The sequence below is a fragment of the Saccostrea cucullata genome, unplaced genomic scaffold, assembly GCF_032062105.1.
Source record: "Saccostrea cucullata isolate Sc308-1 unplaced genomic scaffold, CSIRO_AGI_Scuc_v1 ctg1958, whole genome shotgun sequence".
Classification (NCBI taxonomy): Eukaryota; Metazoa; Mollusca; class Bivalvia; order Ostreida; family Ostreidae; genus Saccostrea; species Saccostrea cuccullata.
Genome location: NW_026919846.1, coordinates 109,713 through 134,577, shown reverse-complemented (window position 1 = coordinate 134,577; position 24,865 = coordinate 109,713). Strand labels below are relative to the sequence as shown.

Below are 24,865 nucleotides of genomic sequence, written 5' to 3'. Positions count from 1 at the left end.
GTCTGTATACTACAGAACATGTTAATGCTAACTGTGATCTAGATCTATCCATAATGAATGTTATAGCTGGGTTTCAAATATATAACATTTATTGAATATATTTTCGTCATACCTTAATGTGATGATACCCAAATATTAAAGTATTTCAACTTTATCCACGTTGATTAACCTTGACCTTTTTTAACCTTGATCTCATTGATGATCTCACTTTTATTAATGTCGTGTCAAGCTCAGTTTAAAGAAACATTCTGCGGTGGAATATTTAAATATGAAAATCTTTTACAAAGTCCAAGTATATAGTTTTTATTTCATAATTCCTTTACAATCATTACAATTTAAAACCAGAAAATGAAGACCAATCAGCATAAGCGTATTCCCCTTCTTTTCCATTCGTTTTTATCCAGACCTTGTCATTCTTTTTCATTTTGATAATGGCTGTGGCGGATCCAGATGAGTAAGTCTGACTCCCATTCCTTCCGTCGGCATGGTTGTACGCAATGACATTACTGTTATCATTCAGTACAATGTGTGTATTAAACATCTTCCCACGTTGTGTTAGAATGGTCCATGTAAATGAGTAGATACCATCCCGAGGCGCCGTGAATTTTCCTGTCTTACCATTATAGGTGGATCCAGAATTTTCAGTAACTGTTCCAAATACCACTACGGCATTATTTCCGAGGTTCTGCATATGACTTTCCATTCGGGCATGAAATGAGATAATATCTATTGAAAGAAAATAGCTACTATTTATATTTTAATTTACCCAAATTAGGGGGGTTTAAAATACCCCCACATTGCAGTATGTTATATTATTGTAATTTTGATTGTTTAAAAAAATATTTTAATGATAAATACAAATTAAACTGATTTTTTAGTACATCATTCTTATATCAAAAGCTTAAAGCAATATGAGCTGTATCTCTGAGAATTTTATTTTTCTGGTAAAATGTGCTTTTATGATTAATTTGTATGTTATTAAACCCTTATAACCAATAAGCACAAAATAAAGTTTAAAAATGTTTCGGAATAAATATTTCTGTACGACCGAACATACAGTTTTATATTAGAAATCATTATTGTACAGGACGACAATAAATCAATTTTGCTTCAATCAAAACTAATAAAAAAAATTTCCATCGCGAATATGAATAATATAAGTTTATAAATGATTTATGTTTCTGTCATTAAATTATTAAATCACATTTGCAATAAAAATTTCCGATGTCAAACATGGAGCTCATTATAGACAGGAGTTTTCAAATATAAAGTGTCATGCATTTTATTTACAAATTAACTACATTTTTCAGACAATCATGCCGATTCAGGGAAAAAAGTTTAACATTTTCAGACGATTTAAATTAAGCTCAGAACTTTTCAAATTGAAATTCGGTTGAAAAAAGATGAAATACACGGTAGATAGAAAAATTATACTTGCTCTTTGATCATTAGTTTAATTATTTTAAGTTTTTATTAGATTATGAATATGATATCTTATTCATGAAAACACGGACCTCCAAAACATCAGATGTGGGATCCGGTGCCATGGAGGAGTGAGCATCCCCTCACACCCGCCGAGCGCTTCTTGTCATGATCGGGAAATAAAAGGAAAATGATCAATTCAGTGTGTAAAGTGTAAATCGGCATTTTACTCAATGATAAATTGTATTTGCTGACAAGGTCATTGTATCGACCATAGAACTTACGAAATGGTGACTTTAAACGAGACTGTTGATCCTCTTGTTTCATCAACTTGTTTATCAATAATTTGCTTCGTTTTAGAAGTTGTACATAGGTAGATCATCTTCTTGTGTATCAAATCGACTGAGAGATACATGTATAAACAATGTATGCATGTGATAAAGGTTTATTATACCTCATTATAAATATTCTACACAACGCGTTATCTGATTGGTTCTACGTTATCACGTGATCGGGCCGTAAAACTTCATATTTCCCGTCGTAGGCACGCTTTTCATCATATTCCACCTTAGCCTGGTTCCCGAGGCCTTCCGATGTGCACACATCGGAAGGCCTCGGGAACCAGGCTAATTCCACCTCTTCGGAACACCTAGTGAATTTTCCCGCAATATAGTTCTCGTTCGTTGAATGAAAACTCCCGAGAGTAGTAGACGTCACAATAACCTGGTTTACGTCACAAAACTGATGACAATGTGTTGACCAAAGGGTACCGGTTTTATAGTAACATTACGTTGACAGTGAAAGTGTATGTTTATTTCAAAGGTTTTGCTTTTTTCGGTATAATAAACAATTCATTGCATGAATGTTCGGGAAACATGAAGACTTATTCAGCCAAGAAATATCATATTCCCCTCGGGCGAAGCCCTCGGGGAATATGATTTTTCTTGGCTGAATAAGTCTTCATATTTCCCTCACTATCATGCAATAAATGTATAATATTGCTGCAAAAGAAAGGGAAGGTGGTTGAAAAGTTAAAGTGATCACGGTTATCATAGAGCTTGGTCGTTAGATTTCCATGCATTGACATCTTTTTTAAAGTAAAATATCCATATATGAAACTAATCTGGAAAATTTAGGTCAGATCCAGCAAATGATGCAAGCCATATAGTGTATCATCCCTGCGAGTTTGGTCAACGAAGGGGTAAGGGGGGCTGTTAAAAAAACTTTCAATATATAGGAAAAGGTAATTAATGTTTGAAAAAGGACCCCCGACCCCCCCCCCCCTCCCTCCCCCTCTTTGATGCTTATACACATGCATGTTATTTGTACCTCTTTCGTGTCCTTTACAGTTACTACTAACTCCTTTGAAGCCCATTCCACGACACAATTCATTATACGTTTTGAATTTGTTGAGGAAATCTTTTGTGCCCGATTCTGCATTAGCTCCAGTAAGCAGGAAAGTTGTAAGAATCAGCTTCAAAAACTGGAATCTGTTAATATTAAATAAAAAAAAGTTTTACAAACCATGCAAGTCTTGAACTTCAAATGCTATTAATATCACAGAAAAAAGTGTATAATGTTTTAAATGTAAGAAAGTACGACTTACGTGTACATTACTTCTCAAACAGATTTCCCCTGTATATTGATAATGTATTCAATGAATTTCTAGTACTATTTATTTATGTATGTACATACATTTAAAGTCATTAAAATGTAATATTAGTTGAAATGTGTGTATTGATTTTGAGTGTCATGATATATTATTTCATTTGTGAAATCACAACTTATAATAAAAGAATTTTTGGTTTATTTGTTCTCCAATGTTCACTCAGTTATTGGGTAATATGAATCATTGCAAAATAAACTAGAGGTACTGTGAGCGATGAGCTCACTAAATGATACCCCCCGCCTCCCATATGGTTATAACTGGTGAAAAAGTCCATGTTTTCCTGTGGCCGGGAAACCCAAAATATGTGTCGGATCAAAAAGTAAAATAGGAGGTGCATAATGGCAATATGTAATAAAGATTATGTGAAAGTTTCATCAAATTTCATTCAGTGGTATGAGAGGAGTTGCGGATAAGAGATGGGTACCCCAAAGTGTAACAGACGGACGGACGGACGGACGGACGGACAGACGGACGGACGGACGGACGGACGGAATATCAAACGGACGGACGGAATTAACGATTACCATATACCCTCCCGCTTTTCAAGCGGGGGGGGGGGTATAATAAACATTTGTTGTTTTTTTTTATGCTCCCGTAATCGAATAAATTTTACATGTATAAGTTCAGAGAAACAATGAAGAAGACAGATACTGGTCAGCTAGTACGATAACATTCAGATAAGATATAATACTAGTATACACTTGTAAATTGAGAAAGATTTTTTTTTAAAGTTAATTAAATTTTACATATGGGGTATTTTTGACAAGAAATAAAAAAAAAGTTCAGACTGATCAGATTTATTTAGAGAAATAATACGACTACATGTGTCCAGCATTTGGCATCGTGAGAAAAAAAATATATTCAAAACTTTTACTTATAGATGGTCATATGAAAGCCTTTTCCTCAAAAAATAATATATTATAGAGAAATGAAACAATCGTCTATTACAAGTACAGTATCACCCATATAGAGTGATCTCCATTTCACTTTTTGTTTGAATGAGTGAATGAATAAATAAATAAATAAATAAATAAATAAATAAATAAATAAATAAATAAATAAATAAATAATCAATTAATTTTTATTGGACCGGAGTGAGCCAACGTGTACGTGATCTAGGGTCCACCTGACTGGGCCGAGTTGTCTGGTGTGACGAATCGAGTTGTCGTAGGACCGAGATGTCTGTCTCCCACCGATATTGGTTTTAACAATTACACACAAAATGGCTTGCTTGGTAACAGTGTCTTGACTCTAAGCGAGGATAACTGTGGCAAAATATGAGCTCAAAAAAGTCTTCTAAGGCTGTTGACAGCAGTTTTGCTGAAGGTTTGCAGTTTTTTGTGTATGTTCATAATGTTGGAACTTTTGCTTCCGTCGTAGTCAGGTAGCAGGTTCGCGCTCTTTCCCGAATGTCCTCAGACGCATTCACTGTAGGAGATTAAACGTAATATCTGGTACTTAATGGACATTTTATTTGATATTTTTAGAACATCATCGATATTGCCAGAGACCTATATACTAAGTATATAAGTATGTTACTATATAGGTCCTTGATATTGCAATTTATTTAAGTGAAATGTATATTAATTTTATTAAAATTAAATGTTAGAATGTGAATGCACGTATATGGTCAAAGGTCCTATAGTCGTGCGTGCCCAGTAGTCGTGCACCATTTTGTTTGTTGTCAAAAGTTGGTCACGTGCTATTATATTACGTCATAAACAAGTGATTTTCAGAAGAAGAGAGAAGGAAGTGCCTACCCTAAAACAATAAGTTAAATATGCGGAGTAAACATTAATTAATTCATTAAATAAGCAAAAGCATCAATAAAAGCCGCCATTTTCTTAATACTCTTTTTAAAGTTTCTAAAAATATACTCTACCTGCACGGAAGCGCCACCTATGGACACAGCGAGCACATGGCTAATTAGCATAATCATACGTGATGGTCGCTGTGTATTTGATATTTTTTCCTTTTGTCAAGAATTTTAAAAGATGACTTCATAAAAATGGTATAGTCCTTATACTGAAATACGTAATTATTACGTAGAAATATGTGTAAATAAAGAGTGATGAAACACTAGCTTATGACTTATTTTAGAAAAACAATCGTAAACCTAATCAAATCAAATAAATTCTTAAACATGATTGAATTGATCCTTGAAGAATAACATTTTAGTCACCTGAAATTTGTTTTTATTTTGTTTTCATTTTTCTTGGCCCAATATTTGCTGCTACATTCGAGCGCACGACTACTGGTCCAAAACAAATATGGCCGACGAAAAATCCACTTGTTTCGTGCCCCGATATTAAATTTAATAAAGCGCTTAGAAATATGTTACATAACAAGAAAATTAGAAAATTACACGGTAAGTTAAGATATCAGAAGAAATAACCATAATTTTCATCTAAATTTTACTAAGCACTGATCCTCTCTTAAGAGCACGACTACTGGGCACTCGAGGGTACTGATGGATCTTGTAGAAATTCAGTGGCATATGGTTAATTTGCACATCGATGATCCACTATTTCTATATGACATGCATATATTCCTTTTATCCTAATAAGAGTTCATTGGAGATAAATATATGGATTTTTTGCGTAAAGTAGAGAGAATCTTTTCGTTACATAAAAGTCTCAGTTATAGATAGTTTTCGATTGACCTAAATTTAGCAAGAGTTACTTCCCGTTGGCTGCCATACTGGAGGTCCAAATGCTCATTTTCCTTCGTTTTTTAACCATGCATGCAATTTTAAATTTTTATATTTGCGATTTTGAATTAGGAATCATTATTTTTCTGAAGATATAAATTTTTTGAAGCCTTCTTCATTTAAAAAAAAATATTCAAAAAAGATTTTCCACCAAATATTTCTGCTTTATTTTCTTAAATTTGGTAAGACAAAGAGGGAAACTCACCAAGTCGACCTCCTATATGCTGGTCAACGGGAAGTAACTTTTGTTAAAATGAGGCGCATCGGGAACTATCTATTATAGGCTTCTAGCTACTCAACAACTGTGTTATTTTGATAACCATAAAATGTACTGGTCCACATAACTGGTTATAGTTTAAAGCATTACCATATTAATTAAATTACCTCATAAAGTGTGCTTAAAATTGCTTAAAAATCAAACAATATGTATGTTCTCTTTAAGTTAAAAACTATGAGTTGATGTGTGTTGAGAATCCCCCTAAGGGAGGGGTACCAAATGAGGAGAGAATAAGGATCGCCTTCAAAGTCCTGGATGACCTAGTTCCCAAGCTTGGAGTGTACACTAGAATCTTCACAAAAATTAAGGAGGATTTATATGGTATGAATTTGTGCTTTCATTTTAGCTCTACTTGAAATGTGCCTTTTTTTTCTTTTCTTTTTTTTTTTTATTGAAATTAACAGTTTAGATAAAGAACTATAGCTGTCAGTTGCAAAAAGATTGTAAACAAGTGAAACGGAAAGCTGTTTCCTATATGTTTATTTTAGCGAAAGTTATCGCCCTTGTTATTATTAATTACTTATCTTATTCATTGAAAATAAATACTTAATTAGTGTTGAATTTGAATTAAAGTTATCAATTATAATCATTGTATATTACTTTAGTTGGGTTGATAAAGATTTATTGACTGCAAGCTTGATTAGTGTTTTAATTAGTTTGTAAATAAATAATCACTATGTATTATTATAGATGGTATTTGGGATATATAGGGTTTTTACTGCCAATCATTCGAGAGTCGGTTTTAGAGGTAAAACTTGACAAACCTGTGTGTGTACATATAAGTGTGCGGACTTCCCTGCTTATATTGTACTGTTTTAAGTAGTAAGTGTGTGGTCATCCCTGCTTATTACTTGACAGAGTGTGTGGTCATCCCTGCTCTGTGATTGGCATCTTAAAGTAGCAAGTGTGCGGACATCCCTGCTTGTTGCTGCGCAAGATCAGGTGTGTGGACATCCCTGCCTGCATCTTGTGGTAGAGCATTGGTGTGCGGACATCCCTGCCAGTGTCTCTGTTATAGAACCGTCTTAGTGTCAAGTGTGCGGTCATCCCTGCTTGTCACTGCGCAAGGCAAGTGTGCGGTCATCCCTGCTTGTCTTGTGGAAGTGCGCTGGTGTGTGGACTTCCCTGCCAGTGTCACTTGTTCGCTACCAGTAAAGACCTTATATAACGCAGTACCAAGTGATTAAGACTGCGCATTGTACATATTTGCAGCATCTCAAGGCTATCCGTTTTTATCACGGGTACGAGCCTGCGGGGGTTCACAGGCAGTGACCTCCCTTGCACGTTACATAAAATTTGGTGGCAGCGGTGGGATACCTTGAGATAGCTGCGCAATGGAAGACGTGGACAAAGAACTGACTTTAATAGAAGAAAAGCTTGCGGAGCTGAAGGAAGAAAGTCTAAGGAACAGAAGTTTCAAGTCGTCGACTCCAGTGACCCCGCGTATTAAAGACAAAGTAAGAGATTCAGGTGTTGGCGAATCTCGTATCTCCGGAGAACTGCGACAGACAGAAGAAAAGTCACCAACGCATGAGCATGATGGTGCGCTAACCCAGCACGCACCTATCCTTGAAGAAAAGTCTACAGGACAATCTCTCAGGGACATGTTTAGAGAAGCCGGAGTAAGACCTTGCCATAACAGTCACGCAGAGTCTCCTACAAAATTTGAAAGAGAAGCGGTGCAAAACGACAGACCTAGACTGAGACTTAGTCATGAAGAACTATACAGAGACGATCGAGACGATTCTCTTCTCCCTGGAATAAGGAGGAGGAGATCCAGAGTTAGATTTGCAAGCCCTCATAGCGGAGACGACGCGCTAGCAGAGTTTCCATCACCAAGACAAATGATAAAGCCAGCAACGTATGATGGCAGTGGTCCCTGGTTGGATTATCATGCGCATTTCGAGGCATGTGCCGAAATAAGTGGATGGAGATATCATCAGAAGGGACTATATCTAGCAGTTTCTCTTCGGGGAAGTGCACAGGGAGTGTTAGGTAACATGCCAAAGGGGACAAAGCCCGATTATCAAACACTTGTTAAAGCCCTTGAAGACAGATTTGCACCCCCGAGTCAAACGGAGCTATACAGGGTGCAGATGCGTGAGCGGCGCCAAAGAGCTGGAGAATCTCTTCCGGAGTTAGGACAGGCCATTCGCAGACTTGCCAACTTAGCCTACCCCACTGCGTCAGCTGAGATTCGGGAAACACTGTCTAAAGACCAATTTGTGGACGCATTGGTCGACTCGGAAATGCGCATCCGCATAAAGCAAGCGCGTCCTAAACATCTTAATGACGCTATACAACTGGCTGTCGAATTAGAAGCTTATAACAGAGCTGAGAAAAAGAACTATGCGCGCCCAACTACGGTTAAATCCGTTGAAGGAAAGACTGTCTCGATGCTTGAGGAATTAAGCGCAAAGTTTGAATCTATGCAGAAAGAACTCAGAGAAATGAAGGCAGAGCGCAATGAAAATTCACAGCAATCCCGACCATGGAAAGCAAACCAAACATTGGGGACACCGAAAAAATGTTACTTTTGCCGAAAACCCGGACACCTGCGGAAGGATTGCAGAGCTTTTCAGGCGCAAAGGAAAGCTAAATATGCCTTCAAGTCCTCTACTGGAGAACACCCAGAAAATCATGGTACGAGAAACAAAGACGCCAAATCCTCTAGCAAAAGTGTAAAAAACGGACAGAAAGCATCCATAGGAGCAAGTCCAGTCGGAATGGACGCTGGCCTATTCCTTGAAATGGACGTCTGTGGCGTGACGGCGAAGCTATTGGTTGACACAGGTGCGACAGTCAGCCTAATATCTACCGAACTGATGAGTAGAATTCCAGAAGAGGACCGACCTAGGCTTGACTCATTCAGTCGTGATATACTGGATGCTGGTGGCAACTGTCTCCAGATAAGCGGCAAGGGAACCTTTCCAACACAGATAAGGGGTTTCTCTTGCCAACTGAATGCTGTTGTTGCAGACCTGAGCAATGATGGAATTATGGGCCTTGATTTTCTTGAAGAAAATGGATGCACAATTGATGTGGCCAAGAAGAAAATGTGCATTAGGGGGAAGCAATACAACCTTATAAAGGAAGGAAGTTATGGGTGCTATCGCATCGTAGCACTGAATACTGTGACACTTCCAACAAATCAAGAGGTCATCATAAAGGGGAGAGTGTGTGCACCGGAAGGCAAAAGCATTTCGATGGTTCATGGTTTGGTGGAACCAAATGACAAGTTCGTGTCGACAGGTACTCTTGTAGGGAGGACCTTAGTCAGAGCAGATAGAGTTGTACCAATTCGAATGCTGAACATGGGACCAGAAAGTCGAACCATTTACAGTGGCACTCACATTGCGGAAATGTCATCCGTTTGCGCAGTACAGGCTGAGAAGAAGACAAAGAATAACCCTGCGTTGCATGAACAACTTGAAGATCTACTGAAGCGCAGTAGCACCGATCTGACAGAGGGCCAGATAAGTAAAGTGAGAGAATTTCTGCGACAGTACTCTCATGCATTTGCACTCAGTAGCTCTGAGTTAGGTACAACAAACGTAGTTGAGCATGGGATAGATGTTGGCAATGCTCATCCCATAAAGGAACCTTTGCGACGTGTCCCTTTCCATACTGCCGAGGAAAAAGACAAGCATGTAAATAATATGCTGGAAGACGGGGTTATAGAGCGCTCCTCTAGCCCTTGGGCAGCAGGTGTTGTCTTAGTCCGAAAGAAGGATGGCAGTACTTCCTTCTGTGTTGACTACCGGAAATTGAATAGACTGACCATCAAAAACGCCTACCAATTGGCGCGGATTGATAATGCGCTGAATAGCCTCTCTGAAAATGCATGGTTTATAACTCTGAGCTTGTGTTGGGGATACTGGCAGATATCGTTGAAAGAAGAATACAAAGCTAGTATAGAAATGGTGCTTGAGACAAAAGATGAATGCAAAGAGATTGAAAGCATTGTTCATACTAAAGATGAAGTTGAAATTAAGCGCAAGCGCCATCCTCCCCGCTGGCATGAAGATTATGTTTTGTAAACAGTGTTTTATAAGAAGCATCTAGGGCCAGCAAGCGAACCTGATTGGTTCTATTTACCATTAGGCTAAACAAAGTTTTACATTTTGTTTTGCGTAATGGTAAATGTGAGGGGTTGCATTGTAGTTACTATTCTGTTGGGTAAAATATTTCTATGTTTTATTTTGCAGAATGGTGAATACAATGATTGTTTTTGTAAATATTGTAGATTTTTCTTAAAAGCCGTTGTATGTTTTCTTATGCGAGGACGCATAAAGCTGGGGTGGGGGTGATGAAACGGAAAGCTGTTTCCTATATGTTTATTTTAGCGAAAGTTATCGCCCTTGTTATTATTAATTACTTATCTTATTCATTGAAAATAAATACTTAATTAGTGTTGAATTTGAATTAAAGTTATCAATTATAATCATTGTATATTACTTTAGTTGGGTTGATAAAGATTTATTGACTGCAAGCTTGATTAGTGTTTTAATTAGTTTGTAAATAAATAATCACTATGTATTATAGATGGTATTTGGGATATATAGGGTTTTTACTGCCAATCATTCGAGAGTCGGTTCTAGAGGTAAAACTTGACAAACCTGTGTGTGTACATATAAGTGTGCGGACTTCCCTGCTTATATTGTAGGCCTTTCAACTAATTTTTCAAGTTGCACATATGGTAAAAAACATTGCATAGATAGATTTATAGGTACATGAAATTATCAAAAAAGATAATAACTTATGCATACTTTTAATCACATCATTAAAAAGTTTAATCATTTATAATTGACTTTTCCGATGCTGTGTTTAAGGACAGGTAACTCAGGTATGAAAAATGACCAACTTAGTGCCTTATGAGTTATCGTTTATAGGAATGACATATAGGCTGCTTCAGCATTGGAATTGTTATATACACAAAAGGGTTCCTTACATTGTTTTGTACACAAAAAGTTTTGACTAAGAGAGAGAGAATGCCTTCACTCTACCTGAAATAACAGGGTCAAATGAATGGGGAACAGACTATATTCAATACTTTTAACTCTCTTTGACGATTATTATGAAGAAGAAAATTTAATCTCGTGTTTTTGTGTTCGCGCTTTTTCGCTTCCTGTGTAAATATATATATTTTTACAAGTAAATGCAACAATTTATCATCTTATTCGTGTTACTAAGCACGAAGAGGAACGACCGTGTATAAAAATTTAATTAGGTTAGATCTGAGAAGGAGAGTAGATTTCACTTTTTATTTTAATTAAAAAAAATAATTATATGCAGTAAACCGGTGTCCGCAACTATACAGTAAATAACTTTAACATTGATGCTAAATTTTAAAACCACTGGATTCTACTGAGAGCAAACAAACACTTGGGAAATGCTGAAAACTGCCTTGCGTGTAAACAGTTAGGTACCCCGAGCCTGCTCTAAACATGTTTCAGCTGTGAGTTATCGTTCATAACACCGACCCCTAGCGGCAGTTGAAAGGCCTATATATTGTACTGTTTTAAGTAGTAAGTGTGTGGTCATCCCTGCTTATTACTTGACAGAGTGTGTGGTCATCCCTGCTCTGTGATTGGCATCTTAAAGTAGCAAGTGTGCGGACATCCCTGCTTGTTGCTGCGCAAGATCAGGTGTGTGGACATCCCTGCCTGCATCTTGTGGTAGAGCATTGGTGTGCGGACATCCCTGCCAGTGTCTCTGTTATAGAACCGTCTTAGTGTCAAGTGTGCGGTCATCCCTGCTTGTCTTGTGGAAGTGCGCTGGTGTGTGGACTTCCCTGCCAGTGTCACTTTATCGCTACCAGTAAAGACCTTATATAACGCAGTACCAAGTGATTAAGACTGCGCATTGTACATATTTGCAGCATCTCAAGGCTATCCGTTTTTATCACGGGTACGAGCCTGCGGGGGTTCACAGGCAGTGACCTCCCTTGCACGTTACACAAGATCTGTAAGAAATCAATTTACAGAGGCTTTGCAGCAATGTTTTCATGTAGTGATTAAAAAAAAAAGATTTTTTTTTATCAAGTTTTTTATGTGAACAAAATAAAGATCCCTTGAGAAAAAAAAAGCAAAATTATGAAAACTAATTTAATTTCCATTGACAAGTTTTATCTTTTGCTATGGTGTACAATTTAGAGGAAAAACCCTTACTTTTGACACAAATCTTTTAAAACAATTATGGTAAAAAATTGAATTTTGTTTTATTAATTGTGGTTCGATCTTATATATGGATCTGATTGGCGAAAAAATTTATTTAACAAATATGACTCTTTCTGTAGATGCTGTGTACAGCGAGGACCTCACAACACACACTGACGGATCAGTGATGAAGATTCCTTACTTTACATTAATGAAGAGAATATTTGACGAGCGAGACGACAAACAGGATCTACTGACAGAACAACTGGAGGAAGTCAAACGAAGGTCATTTGGCCAAATTTATAACCAAAGCACATTACTGCATTTCTGACAAAATTAGAAACTACTTGTGAAATGGTTCCAAATTAGTGGTAGATTTAGCCTGGGAAATATTTATCATTTTGGATAAAAATAAACTAGGTGACCCATTACATATATCATTACTTAATTCCCATGAGGAAAATTGTAATTTAGTTATAGAAAACAATTGAATGTAAACTCAGTCAAAATATATATGATTTGGCAGATGTTATAATTTCTGCACATGCATTACTAAGTGACTTATTGTTGTACAGGTGTATGTTGACCCCCCACCCCCACCCGGCATATCATCATGATCTAGTACCGTATTTAAATGTACACGAGCTTTTCTCTACTGATTGTAGGTTGTTTGATAAACATAAGCAGTATGAGGAATCCAAGCAGAAGATTTCCCAGCTGGAGGAGACAATAGATGATTTGAACCATAAGATAGAGGGACTGGAGGAGGATCTAACAGAAAAGGGCACGGACATTGTCAGGTCAGGGTCAAAGGTCAAGGTTAAACTTTGTAGTGATTACACAACTTGAAAGTAAAAAAACGTACACAATAAATGTTGCCAAAAGCTGTAACATCATAAAATATGTAGTATATTCTTTGAATTATAAATTAAAACTTTAAGAATAGGAATAAGTATGAAGCCTCTAAAAGTTTACTTATTGTATTGAAATGATTTTGCTTCTTAAAAGTTGGTACAGAGTAAACTTTGAAGTATAGAAAAAAAAACATTATTTTAACAAGCACAACTTAAATGTTGTACGACCAATCTTTTTAAGAGCCAATACATCTAAAATGTTAGTGACTTGACCAAACATGTAAAAGCTTAGTACAAAATGTGTATGACTTGACCAATCACATAATTGCTTAGTATAAAATGTGTATGACTTGACCAATCACATAATTGCTTAGTACAAAATGTGTATGACTTGACCAATCACATAAGAGCTATCCTGTTTAGGATTGAGGATGAGTTGAAGGAGGAGAGAGAGAGATCAGAAGAGATGGAGCAGCGGCTGGAAGGCGACATTAACGACCTCCAGGACTCGCTCGACGAGGCGCATCAGGAAATCGAGAATCTGTCACGCTACAAAAAAGGATACGATGACTTGTATTACGGTTAGATTAATTAATTTACTCCAAGAAATGATGAAATATAGGAAGAGAGATGATGATGATTTTGATGATTCTGATGATGTGAAATATAATGATGATGTTAATGATAGTGATGCAAATTTTGTATTCTAAACAGCTTTTCTTGAAACGGGTGAAAACTCTGAAACCCCCGAAAGAAAGATTAAACCTGTAATTTCAACTAAAAGGGTAATTATTTAGTCATGTAAAAGTGCATATATAATGATGTAAGAGATGTGTTCCCTCATAGTGTGTTTTTCTGATCAAATCACATATAACATCTTGTCACAATTCATTTTCTTCAAGAAATTTTGATAATTTTTAAGATTCGAGGCATTCCATGAGAGATTTACAAAGATTTTTTGGATTAATTAAATTCTTTATCATATTCCTAACTATACATAATTCTATACACCCAGGCTAACCTGATGAACAACATAGAGTCGGCCCAGAAGTTAGAAGATCAGATAATGAGTGTGATGAACACAGCAGTAGAGGGTGAGGTCTACCATTATCTTATTGCTAATGCTTGAGCAATTCTCATCAAATTTGTGGGAATAAAAGGTCATATGGTTTGGGCCCCTCAAAAGTACAATTTCATTGATACTGTAAAGGGGAAAAATAACTCGCGGTGTTGATATTAGCTATATTCACGGTGTTAATGAAACCGTGAATTCAAGAAACAGTGAATAATTTTTCTATAGGTACAGATAAGGGAGGAAACTTTTAATATATACCGATTCCGGGAATTCAAGAAACCGTGAATGTGTCAAAGAAGAGAAAAACGTGAAAATTACAACTTGTGAAATTAATCTCCTATACAGTATCAAGATCTACCTCATCAAAACCTATTCAATTACATGTATTATATAATGTGTATTAGATCATTGGTCAGAAATTGGCAATTTATATCAACTGCAAAAGCATTTCAAAACACAGTATACATATTAAATATACCCCTTGAGAGTACTTACACACCATGGCTTGATAAAAAAATTACAAGGGAATTTTACATTTGGTCTAGAGACAATCTAATAAAAATGAGATCTTTGATCCACTCCAGTTAGATTTCTGGGTGTAGAGTATAATAAAGATATATATGATGATTTAAAGCACAGCAGATTTAAAAATAAAATCTGCGTCTGTAGAGTTATTGGTTGAATCTTGAAGAATTTCACCACATTGTTAGTTTGTTTGAATGTTGCAAAATTGTTGAGTTACTGGTTGAATATTGCAGAATTTAACCAGATTGTTGAGTTGTTGCTTAATTCTTGCAGAATTTGATCGATTTTTGGAGGAGCACAAATCAGAGCTGATGAAGATAGAGGACAGAGACGACCTGACAGACGCCGAATACGAGGTCCAGGAGATGGACATAGAGCAAGCTGATCAGGAGGTAATTGGGAGGGCTGGAGAGGAAGAGAGGGGGGAAAGTCAAGGAGATGGACATACAGAAAGCTGACCAGGAGGTAAGGGAGGGGGAGAGAAAGGGTCATAGGGGGGAAAAATAATTATATTTAATTCCATGTCAAGAAGATGGACGTAGTTAACGTTGGAGGTTAGGGGGCAAATCATGGGTAAGCTTACCAGGAGGTAAGGGGAGATAATTCAAGGAAATGGACATAGAACACAATTTTGTTGACTTGTTTTAGATTTTTATAAATGGTATTATATTTGTACTCTCATTCATTATGTGAGGCCATGAGTGAATAAAAAGTTTCAAAAGTTTTAAAAATTACAAGCTAACCAAGGTGTAATGGGATTGGGAAAAAATATGTCAAGGGAAGTAACTTAGGTTTACTGGAGAGATTTCAGAGAGATTTTTTAGATTTAAAATTCTTTATGCATGAAAGAATCAAGGGAGAGTCAGTTTTGGAGTTTATGAATGTCCTGACACAAGCGTAAAATTTTACAGAAAAAGAAATGGAAGCAGAATATTGTTTGTAAATCAATGAATTGAAGGGAAGTGTAAAAACTTCAAGGACCTAAAGGGAGATAATTCAAGTAATTTTATTTGTGGTTCTAATATTTATCATTCTTATCATTCTTAGGGCATATGACATGGTGTTGAAAATAAATTAGTGGTAATAAAAATTATTGCATTTTCACTTCTCCTTTTGAGAACAAGTGATTTGAATTCCAGCTTGAAGCTGTACAGGAGCGATTTAAATTCAATGTTGGAGACATAAGCAATGAACTAGCCCTTCTGAAGGAACACTGCAAGATGTTGATGAAGGAACTAGAAATACTGGAGCAAAACAAGCCCACTGTCACGTAAGTTACCTGCTTCATAATTCTTGATTGTGATAATTAATACATGATCGACCCTTATTTTTCCCAATTTTTTAAAGAAGTAAATAGTGTTTAATACCCATGCATATGTATTTTTTGTCGAAGCAGATCTTAAGTGTTTGTCTGAAAAGCTTAAAAAGTCAAAGCATTAAATCTTTACTCCTTTTATATTTTTGACTAAAGGAAAAGAAAAAGCACAGGGAAAATGCCAGATCCTGCTGGACTGAATAAGTCAGGTACCTAAAAAAACAGTACATGCATATATTCATAATATAAGTGTTTGGTGCTTCAGAATTATTATAAAAGTATAGTATACCTATCATGATTATTAGTATTTGTTTATTTTAGTAATTTTGGGGTAGATTAAATTGTTGATTATATACCGGTATTCATTTTCTTTCAGACATAATATTAGATCCTGGTAAATAATGCACTGTTTGCTTTAACAGCAAATGACATATTGATTCACCTTGCAGAATACCAATTATTTTTCTAATTCAATGTACCAGTATATGTATTGTGTCGTGACTTGATAGATTTTGATAAACACTGTTTTTTGATGTTTTTTTTAATATTTATACCCATAAACAATGATATGGATGAAGCACATAAAGTATTCTTTCACAAAATTTTAATTCTGTAAACTTTAGGAGTGAAAGATGTAGATAATAGGCAAAGTAAGTTAGATTATAGAAGTTCAGCATGCAGTACTTAACTTCATACAAACTGTCATTTTCAGTGTATCTTGTAGAGTGTAAACTTTGTCATGTAGGAAGATATATATTCTTTAAAAAATTGTATATAATATTTTTAGACTCTTTCACAAATGGCCGTTTGGTTATTTTTTCCTGAATACAGCAAAGTTCAGGAAATGTAGACACATACAAATTAACATTGTAATAAATTAGAATGATAGTAAAAAAAATAACATAAGATTGACAAATGACTGAGAGAAAGTTTTAGAAATGTCCTATATTGAAATCTCACTGATGTTTGAAATGGCACATTTTATTTTGCATGATCATATATGTATCATACAATTGCTAAATATTAGAATGTCCATATCAACACTTCCAGAGATTTTCACCCAATTGCACAATTTTGATTATTGATTTTTTAAACTTTTGTGAATAATGCCTGGATGATAATAAATTACACATAATGAAATTGATTTCTTTTTCTTTTGCCAGTTTAAAATTGTCATCTTTTTTATTAAAAATGAGAATGTGTATTATATCATTTTTTCTCAGAGTACTGTAGATTCCTTATTTTTCATCAGTACTTATTATCGCGAAAGGGCTCTTCAAAAGAATAACTTTTCGCAAATGGACGCTTGATCAAGAGATTTTCCATGCACTCTAACACCATAAAAATAAAAACGAGTGTGTCATGCTTCTCGCGAAATTACATGATAATTAATTCCACGCGTAAATTTAGGAATCTACAGTACATAAATTAAACTTTCTAGGGTTTATGCTGAAAATTTCCTATATTTTTCTCTGAGTGTAGACTCCATCCTCTCGGCGGGTCTGAATGATGATAATGACGACGATGACGGGCCGGACGCTGACCCATTTATTCCCCAGGAGCGGGTCTTCAGTAAATATGCCGCCATGTTGTACACGTCTAACAACCAGGGCCGATCATTTGAAGAATTTAAAGATGCCAAATTTTGCCCAAGTTGTGGAGAAAAGGTATTTAAATAAAATTTATTCCTGTATTTGAAAATTTAAAGTAAAATACAAACTATTACATGAGTTTGGGGGAATTTTGGCGCTTTAGGTAAAACATTTAATCCCTAAAATAGGAGTTGCAATAATATTATTGTTAAAGATTGTCTTAAATTACAAAATTATGTTTACATTAAAACGCCATTTTAAGTAAAAAAACTTGTATTTAATTTCTTTTAAGGGAGGTCAGTTTTTTTAATTAAAAATTCATAAAAATTTCATAATTAAGTAACTTTTCAAAACCTCAATTAATTTTTATGAATGTATGACATTTGTTCCTCATAACAAAATGCCTGACGAAGAAACTCAAGTCCTCTCAAACAAACCTGCAGATCATTCAGAAATCAACACAATTGGACCCCACGAATGAAAATGATTTCTCGGTAAATGCTTTAAGGGAGATAACTCATCTACTAAAATATTAATATTTGATATGAATATATTTATTTTTACAGACTGTGGTTTGCCCACATAAACTGCCCGGGAGTGATAAGGTCATTATACTCCCCCACAACTGTACTCACATCAAAATCACCCGACCCAAAGTCCGCATCAACAAGGAACTCATTGAGTGAGTAGCTTTCGTCAGACCATTACCTATACATTTGTATCTTTAGTCTACATTTTATCACATCCTTAACTGCTTTACCTCACTAAGCGCTGGCTCAAAGTAAAAAAAACAATTAATTTTTCTTGATTCTTAACATAATGTAATCAATTAGCATATCCCAGACAAGCTTTTTAGGAATCTACGTATATTTCTTGAAGGATTTTTCTAATTTTACTTCGATCTCCATATAAAACATCTGAAGAATTAACCATGCATACAGTTTATATTTGTTTTAATTCCTTAAACAGTGAGATTATGAAGCCCTATAAGGAATACATTATCTTTATCTAGCATGCCGTCCACCGCGGGGACCTACACACGTCAACTGGACAGTATCCCCACAGGCCACACCCCCGCCACGTCACGGGAAAGCCCCAGTCTCGTGGGCAGTGAGGCTCACATGGTAAAGTCTAAATCAGGACTTGGTATTTTGGGGGAAAAAATTCAAAAGTTTATAATTTATTTGGGGTTTCTTTTCTTTGGGATTTTTATGCATTTTTTATAAAAAAAAAAGATTGACTTTATTTGTAGCCCCACACAATGCACAGAATGTTTGATGATTATAAGGACAGGGCTGGTGATCTGGAGAGAAAAATTCCCAGGACCCTGTCTATTGTAAGTATACAGTAAAACATAATAATAGGAACATGGTTAGAATCATTTTTTTTATCAAAAAAATTGAAATTCTTTTGTAAGTATACAGTAAAACATAATAATAGGAACATGGTTAGAATCAATCTGGAGATCTGGAGAAAAAATCCCAGGACCTTGTCTTTTGTAAGTATACAGTAAAACATAATAATAGGAACAAGGTTAGAATCAATCTGGAGATTGGAGAAAAAAATTCCCAGGACAATGTCTATTGTACGTATTTAGTAAAGTATGACTATAAGGAACATGGTTATAATGAAAACAAAATTAGATATACATGGATATGTTTTATATAGTAGAAGTCAAAGTCGCTCCATTCCAAGTACATAATGACATTTTACTCTTGCTGTGTAGGGGAGAACACTCTCTCAGATTGAACAGTTCTGGGCCTACATGCTTGAGGGGGACAAAATTGTGGAGGAAAAGGACTTTGAGTTTTCTGTGTTGGTAAGTTATCCATATGTTCATGATATATACTACACGGAGAGAAATTACCATTTTTTGTCACCTGCTTCATAATCCAAGAAAAATATCACTTGTCACTATTTATTTGGTTCTTGAAACTACTTTTTTAAATGCGAATTGCATCAAGACACACAAACATTCCTGGTACCAGCATGATAAAAAGTTAGAATTTTTTTTCTGTTCCACTAGGACCGTCTGTACTTGTTCATGCAAGAAAGATACCTGATTGACGACATTATGTACCTCTGTACCCACGATCTTCTGTCAGCCATTGCCGAATACTCCTCCATGAATAAGGTCAGGTTGAATAACATTTGTAGCAATACTTTGTAAACCCTTTAACCAGTGAAAGTGTGACATTTTTGGGTCACGTAGAAAATGAATAATTAGGCACAGGTCCTTGAATGTTACACATTTTTCCCTATATAAATGCCTTTTTTTTTGGTACAACCATTTCAGACAATCCAGGTCTTTGGTAACATTTTATCGGGTAACTTGGACGGAGCCTGTTTCCGCTACATGATGTTCATGTGTGACTTCATCACTGTCGTGGAATGGAAAGAAGTAGAAGATTTCAGGGCATTTGCTCATGTTGTCTATCCATTCATGGGGGTTGGTTTACAATATATTTCCTTAAACATGATTAAGTTTTTTATCTCTTTATAGATAATTAAAGTCAAGGAAGCTATAAAGAAGTGTTATATATTGTATATATTATGGTTATCTTAAAAATGATGGAAATTTTTATGCCTGTACTTTTGCATGTGTCATTTAAAGATCTTCACATGAATTTATGTTAGGGTATTAGTATACAAAATTTTATGCAAAGTTAACATAGATATTTGGATGTTCCATGCAAAATCATCATACATACTAAGCTAGGCTATCGGTTTTTCTCACTATCTTGATTCTATAAATTCATATTTATGAGTTTGGCAAGAAAGCTAAGGAGCTGCACCAAAATTCATATTCACATTATTGGTATACATGTGATATTAATCAAAATTATGCATCTAAATAATACATTTTCTGTTAAAGAATAAGTCACCATTGTCAAATCAATGTAAGCTTGCAAGAAATCTTTGAGCTACAAGTGTTCATGTTGACCTTTTAATATTTTTTTTTTTTGTTAACAGGAGGATGACCTTGAGACCCTACACATGAGCTACACGTCGTTCAGTGAAAACAAGATTTCTCCTCAGCTTGTCTGTCAGTTCCTCATGCACCTCATCCTCAAGTACAGGGAACCCTGCTTCCAAGAGGTTAACTACCAATTTATCATTTTTGCCATAGAGTCCCACTTCAATTTTTTTTTCTTCAAAATTTTATCTTTAAAAAATATACAAACTCTCTTTTACTTAAAATTGCATTATAATTAATGCTTTGTTCTGCTTTATTAAAAGGAGGGGGGTTATTTATTATATTTAAGAGAAATATAGATCTTTATTGTAATTTTTAGAAACCATTCATATTTTATAAAATATTAATTTAAATAAGCATGCAGATAACACAATGTTTATTTTTTTTTTACTTGATTTAATGTTTCAATTATATAGAAAAAATAATAAAATACAAAATTTATAAGAGTGGGTAAATTATCTCCCTTTATAGCACTTTTGTAATTGAGATTTTTCCCTACAGATGGAGCACAAGATAATCCCCGTACAGGGTGGTCAGCCTCCATCGCAGGGAATGGCCTGGAAGGAATTCAACACGTCCCTGGATGAGATCGTCACCACGTCGTCTGAGAAACTGAGGAAGAAGCTGTATAAGGAGGCGGAGGTTGCCGCAAGGATAGACGGATACCGGGACACGGTACCCCTGATGAGGCTGGCACGTATCCTTTATAGTCAGGAATATCACGCTAAGTCCCTTGTTTCCTTTAAATGAGAAAATTTTCACGTACTAGGTCCCATGTGAAAAAATATAAATTGTTCAAGGGCTATGTGCATGATGAAATTAAGGTCGTTTTGACCAAATTTTTGATACAATATATTGATATCACTTACATGTGAATTACATGTAAACCATTCAGTTAAATTTGTGATTGAACAGTGTCTTTGGGTATTCCTAACAATATACAATATGTTTAGAAGATGTTTTCCTTAGTGGAATTTTCTCAGAGATTGCAGGTTACCTGAATTTGGACTCCATAGCGAAGTCAGTGAAGCAGAATATTGCGCGTAAAGTCGTGGAATGGAGAGAACGACCCAGCAGCTCGGGATCGGGTAAATCATTTCTAGTGTTAAGGGGAGGCAATTTGTTGTACATTCACTGATTTCAATTTATTTCCAAACAAAATCAAGCTATAATTATTTGCATAGTTTTTAAAATTCCCAATACATAAAGAATTTTATCTATTTATATTTCAGTACATGTAATTAATTATAATTCATTGTGAATATTTTTTTGGGGGGGGGTGGGGGGGGTCAATGTTCATGCACAATCAAAATTTCCCAAGTAACTCACATATACAGAAGATTTAATTAAATAAATGAATTAATATGCTAATAAAGTTATTGTTTGGGGGTAGTTAATCAAATTCGACAGAAAGAATGATCAGGAAACCTTGTTCCTCTATGAACAGTAATGATATTCCACAGTACACAGTATAGTAAATATTCATGATGGATCTTTATTTTTTACCCAGGTAAAGGAGCTCAACATCACGAGGGTCAGCTTGTTGTTTCTGATGAAAAACTGATCACCATGTCTAATGTGAAACTCCTTGCCAACAATGTTAACAGGTAAATTATATAATAAAGTAAAAATGATAATGCAAACTTATCAATATTCATTCCCCTAAGAAAAAAAATTGCAATAAGAGTGGAATGCAGGTTGATATATTTTTCCATTAATTATAGCCTAAATTTCAATTCAAGAGATTTCATTTTAAAAATGTGCTTGGTGTTGTTTTCTAGGAGATAAATTAAACAAAAATTTTCCAAACTGTGATTCAACGAAATTCTTATTTGTCAAATTGGCATGGATCTGACAGCAAAATCTCTCTTATTCATGTACCTATTAATTTTGTATCTGTTAATGTACACAGTACTTAATTTACAGAAAAATGGTGTTCATCTTTATTAAAAAAAAAAGTTATGGTACTCAAAATTAAAAAAAAAAAGTTGTGTACTTTTTAAATGTTTGGTTGATTGATTGTTAATTGTCATTAACACAAAAAAGTACCTTACAAGATTGTTTTTGCACTGGAAGTCACTTGCACTTTAATTTTTTGCACAGACGGATGGCAATAAGAAAAAGGAATAAAGCTGAGGTTTGACTGAGTTGATGTCACTGTGCATTGTGTATTTTATACTTGAATATTTGTCTGCTTGATATTTTTATTTTTACATGCTTTCTGTCCGTTGGGAAATAATAATAATTGTTTTGCCTTAATTGGATATTTTTTTTAAGGTTTATAAAACACAGGTATTTAAAAAAAAATCCACAGTTCATGAAAATCCCTTGGGTTGGTTCATTGTAGTACGACATTATCCTGGTGAAAGATTAATATTTAACATACTCCATGAGGGGAATTTAATAAGAATTAACTCATGTGCAATCAGCACCACTCTTTGGTGAAAGATAATTAGGGTCTAATATAAATGGTCTCTGTTTATGATACACATGCAACAATAGAATCTCTTCTTTTTTCCAAACCCTTAATAACATTAGCAAGTTTGGTGATTTGAATCTTTTGAAATATCAAATGTCCTAGGGCTACACTATATAGGGTTGATCGACTTATGATATGTCTAATATGGATCGTTATTGCTGTCTTGATAAGCGCAATTTTCTTTTCTCTCATTTTCTGGGCATGCATGCACATGCAAGCTTTGAAACCTTGAATATAATATTATTTTACTTTTTAACACATGCAGGTTGTATACCTGTGAAACACCCTATCACAATTGCATGATTTTACTTCTTAATCCAATATTTATGTACATTGTATACCATTTTAATCATTTACAATAAATAGCACATATTACAAGGGCATATGTAACCAATGTATGGCAGATAGGCCTATATAAACTGGGATCCCTTTGGCATTGTCTGTCTGTCTGTCAGTTTAGGAGGAGTCCCAGTGTCACTTAATTCATCAAAGTCCATTTATATTGCATCATATTTTGTGATATAATGGTTAATTAATTTACACATGCTCTTACATTTTATTTATATAAGAATTTCTCAACCTAAATTTTTGCTGATAAATAACTCAGTATTACTTAAGTTGAATAACTATTTATGGGGAAGTGGATGAAAAAATAGTAAAACTATGCTAAATGTTTGGTTGGTGTGTGACATATATATTAATGTCATGATGTTGCCTAAGAGGAAACAAAAGTAGAAAGCTATATGTTATCTTGTTTTGACAACTAAATGCATGTTTTCTTTTTTTCAGCAGTGATTAAATACACAGTTACTTTATTTCAAAATAAGTTTTAAGGAGTAAGACAATCGAGAATATTTAGATGTAATTTATATGAAAAAGTTAATTGGATTCTTAATAAAGACCTTAATTGTTTGAAATTTTTTCCATTTTAATCTTTAGATTGTACTCATGATTGTACATGTACCATATAAGCAGAATTTTAGCGAGGATTTAATGTGGGATTATTAGCGAGGGTGCTGAGATCGCAAAAAATTAATTGTGTTTTATTTGTAATAGCTTCTTTAGTAATTAAGCATTTTAAAATCGCTAAAATAACATCTAGCAAAAAAATAAAATACCAATTTTTAAGGACAATTCGCTAAAATTGTGTCTCGCTAATATTTCCACGTATACGGTATCCAAAGCAAAGAATGGGTGAATGCGTATGTTTTAAATCATGCCAGTTTACTTCTAACTTAAGAATGGATTGAACAAGAAAATTAATTTGAAGAAAAAAGTCTAAAATAGAGGAAGCTTGTATCAGTGGCAATTACGTAAAAACTTAAAATCAAAATCTATTTATAGGAGAGCTCGGATAAGGAAGGAGAGATGGGACAATCAGGATGATGATTGGCCGTACTACACCACTGCATAAAGGCGCGTGATTGGCCAAACCATCCTTCATTTTAGAGAAGAAAGCATTGGTGGGGGAAAAAAACTTTATAATTATATGTTCAGAAGGATGAAGGATTACAGGAAAAATTGAACAAATTTATTTCTAATGTGTTGGATGTGAACTTCTCATCGAATTGAACTAATTTTATTTTTCTCCCAAGACACCCCACTTTTGGGGGAGATTGTCATTTTTTTTTTAATATTCTGCCTTATCTGTGATAATAGTATTTATTTTTGTTAAATATACTTGAAGATTTGAAACAAATAAAATGTCATTATTTATCTTTTCCCCATAATTTTTAACAAAACGTCAGTGCAGAAATGCAGTTTAGAAATACATCCAATTCTGAAGGTACATATGACCTGTACACATACCAA

General features: G+C 34.8%; 1 protein-coding gene and 1 pseudogene across 1 annotated transcript; one reads left to right on the top strand and one right to left on the bottom strand.

The window, feature by feature from the left end:
• Window positions 1-320: 320 nt before the first annotated feature.
• On the bottom strand, window positions 321-3,036 carry LOC134239067 (heavy metal-binding protein HIP-like). The gene is made up of 3 exons (XM_062721227.1): window positions 3,029-3,036; window positions 2,752-2,912; window positions 321-726 (listed from the first exon to the last, which is right to left on the bottom strand). Exons 1-3 carry the CDS (start codon window positions 3,034-3,036, stop codon window positions 329-331), a joined length of 567 nt encoding a protein of 188 aa, XP_062577211.1. The 3' UTR covers window positions 321-328.
• A 1,271-nt stretch (window positions 3,037-4,307) lies between these two features.
• On the top strand, window positions 4,308-24,508 carry LOC134239126 (uncharacterized; annotated as a pseudogene).
• Window positions 24,509-24,865: the final 357 nt, after the last annotated feature.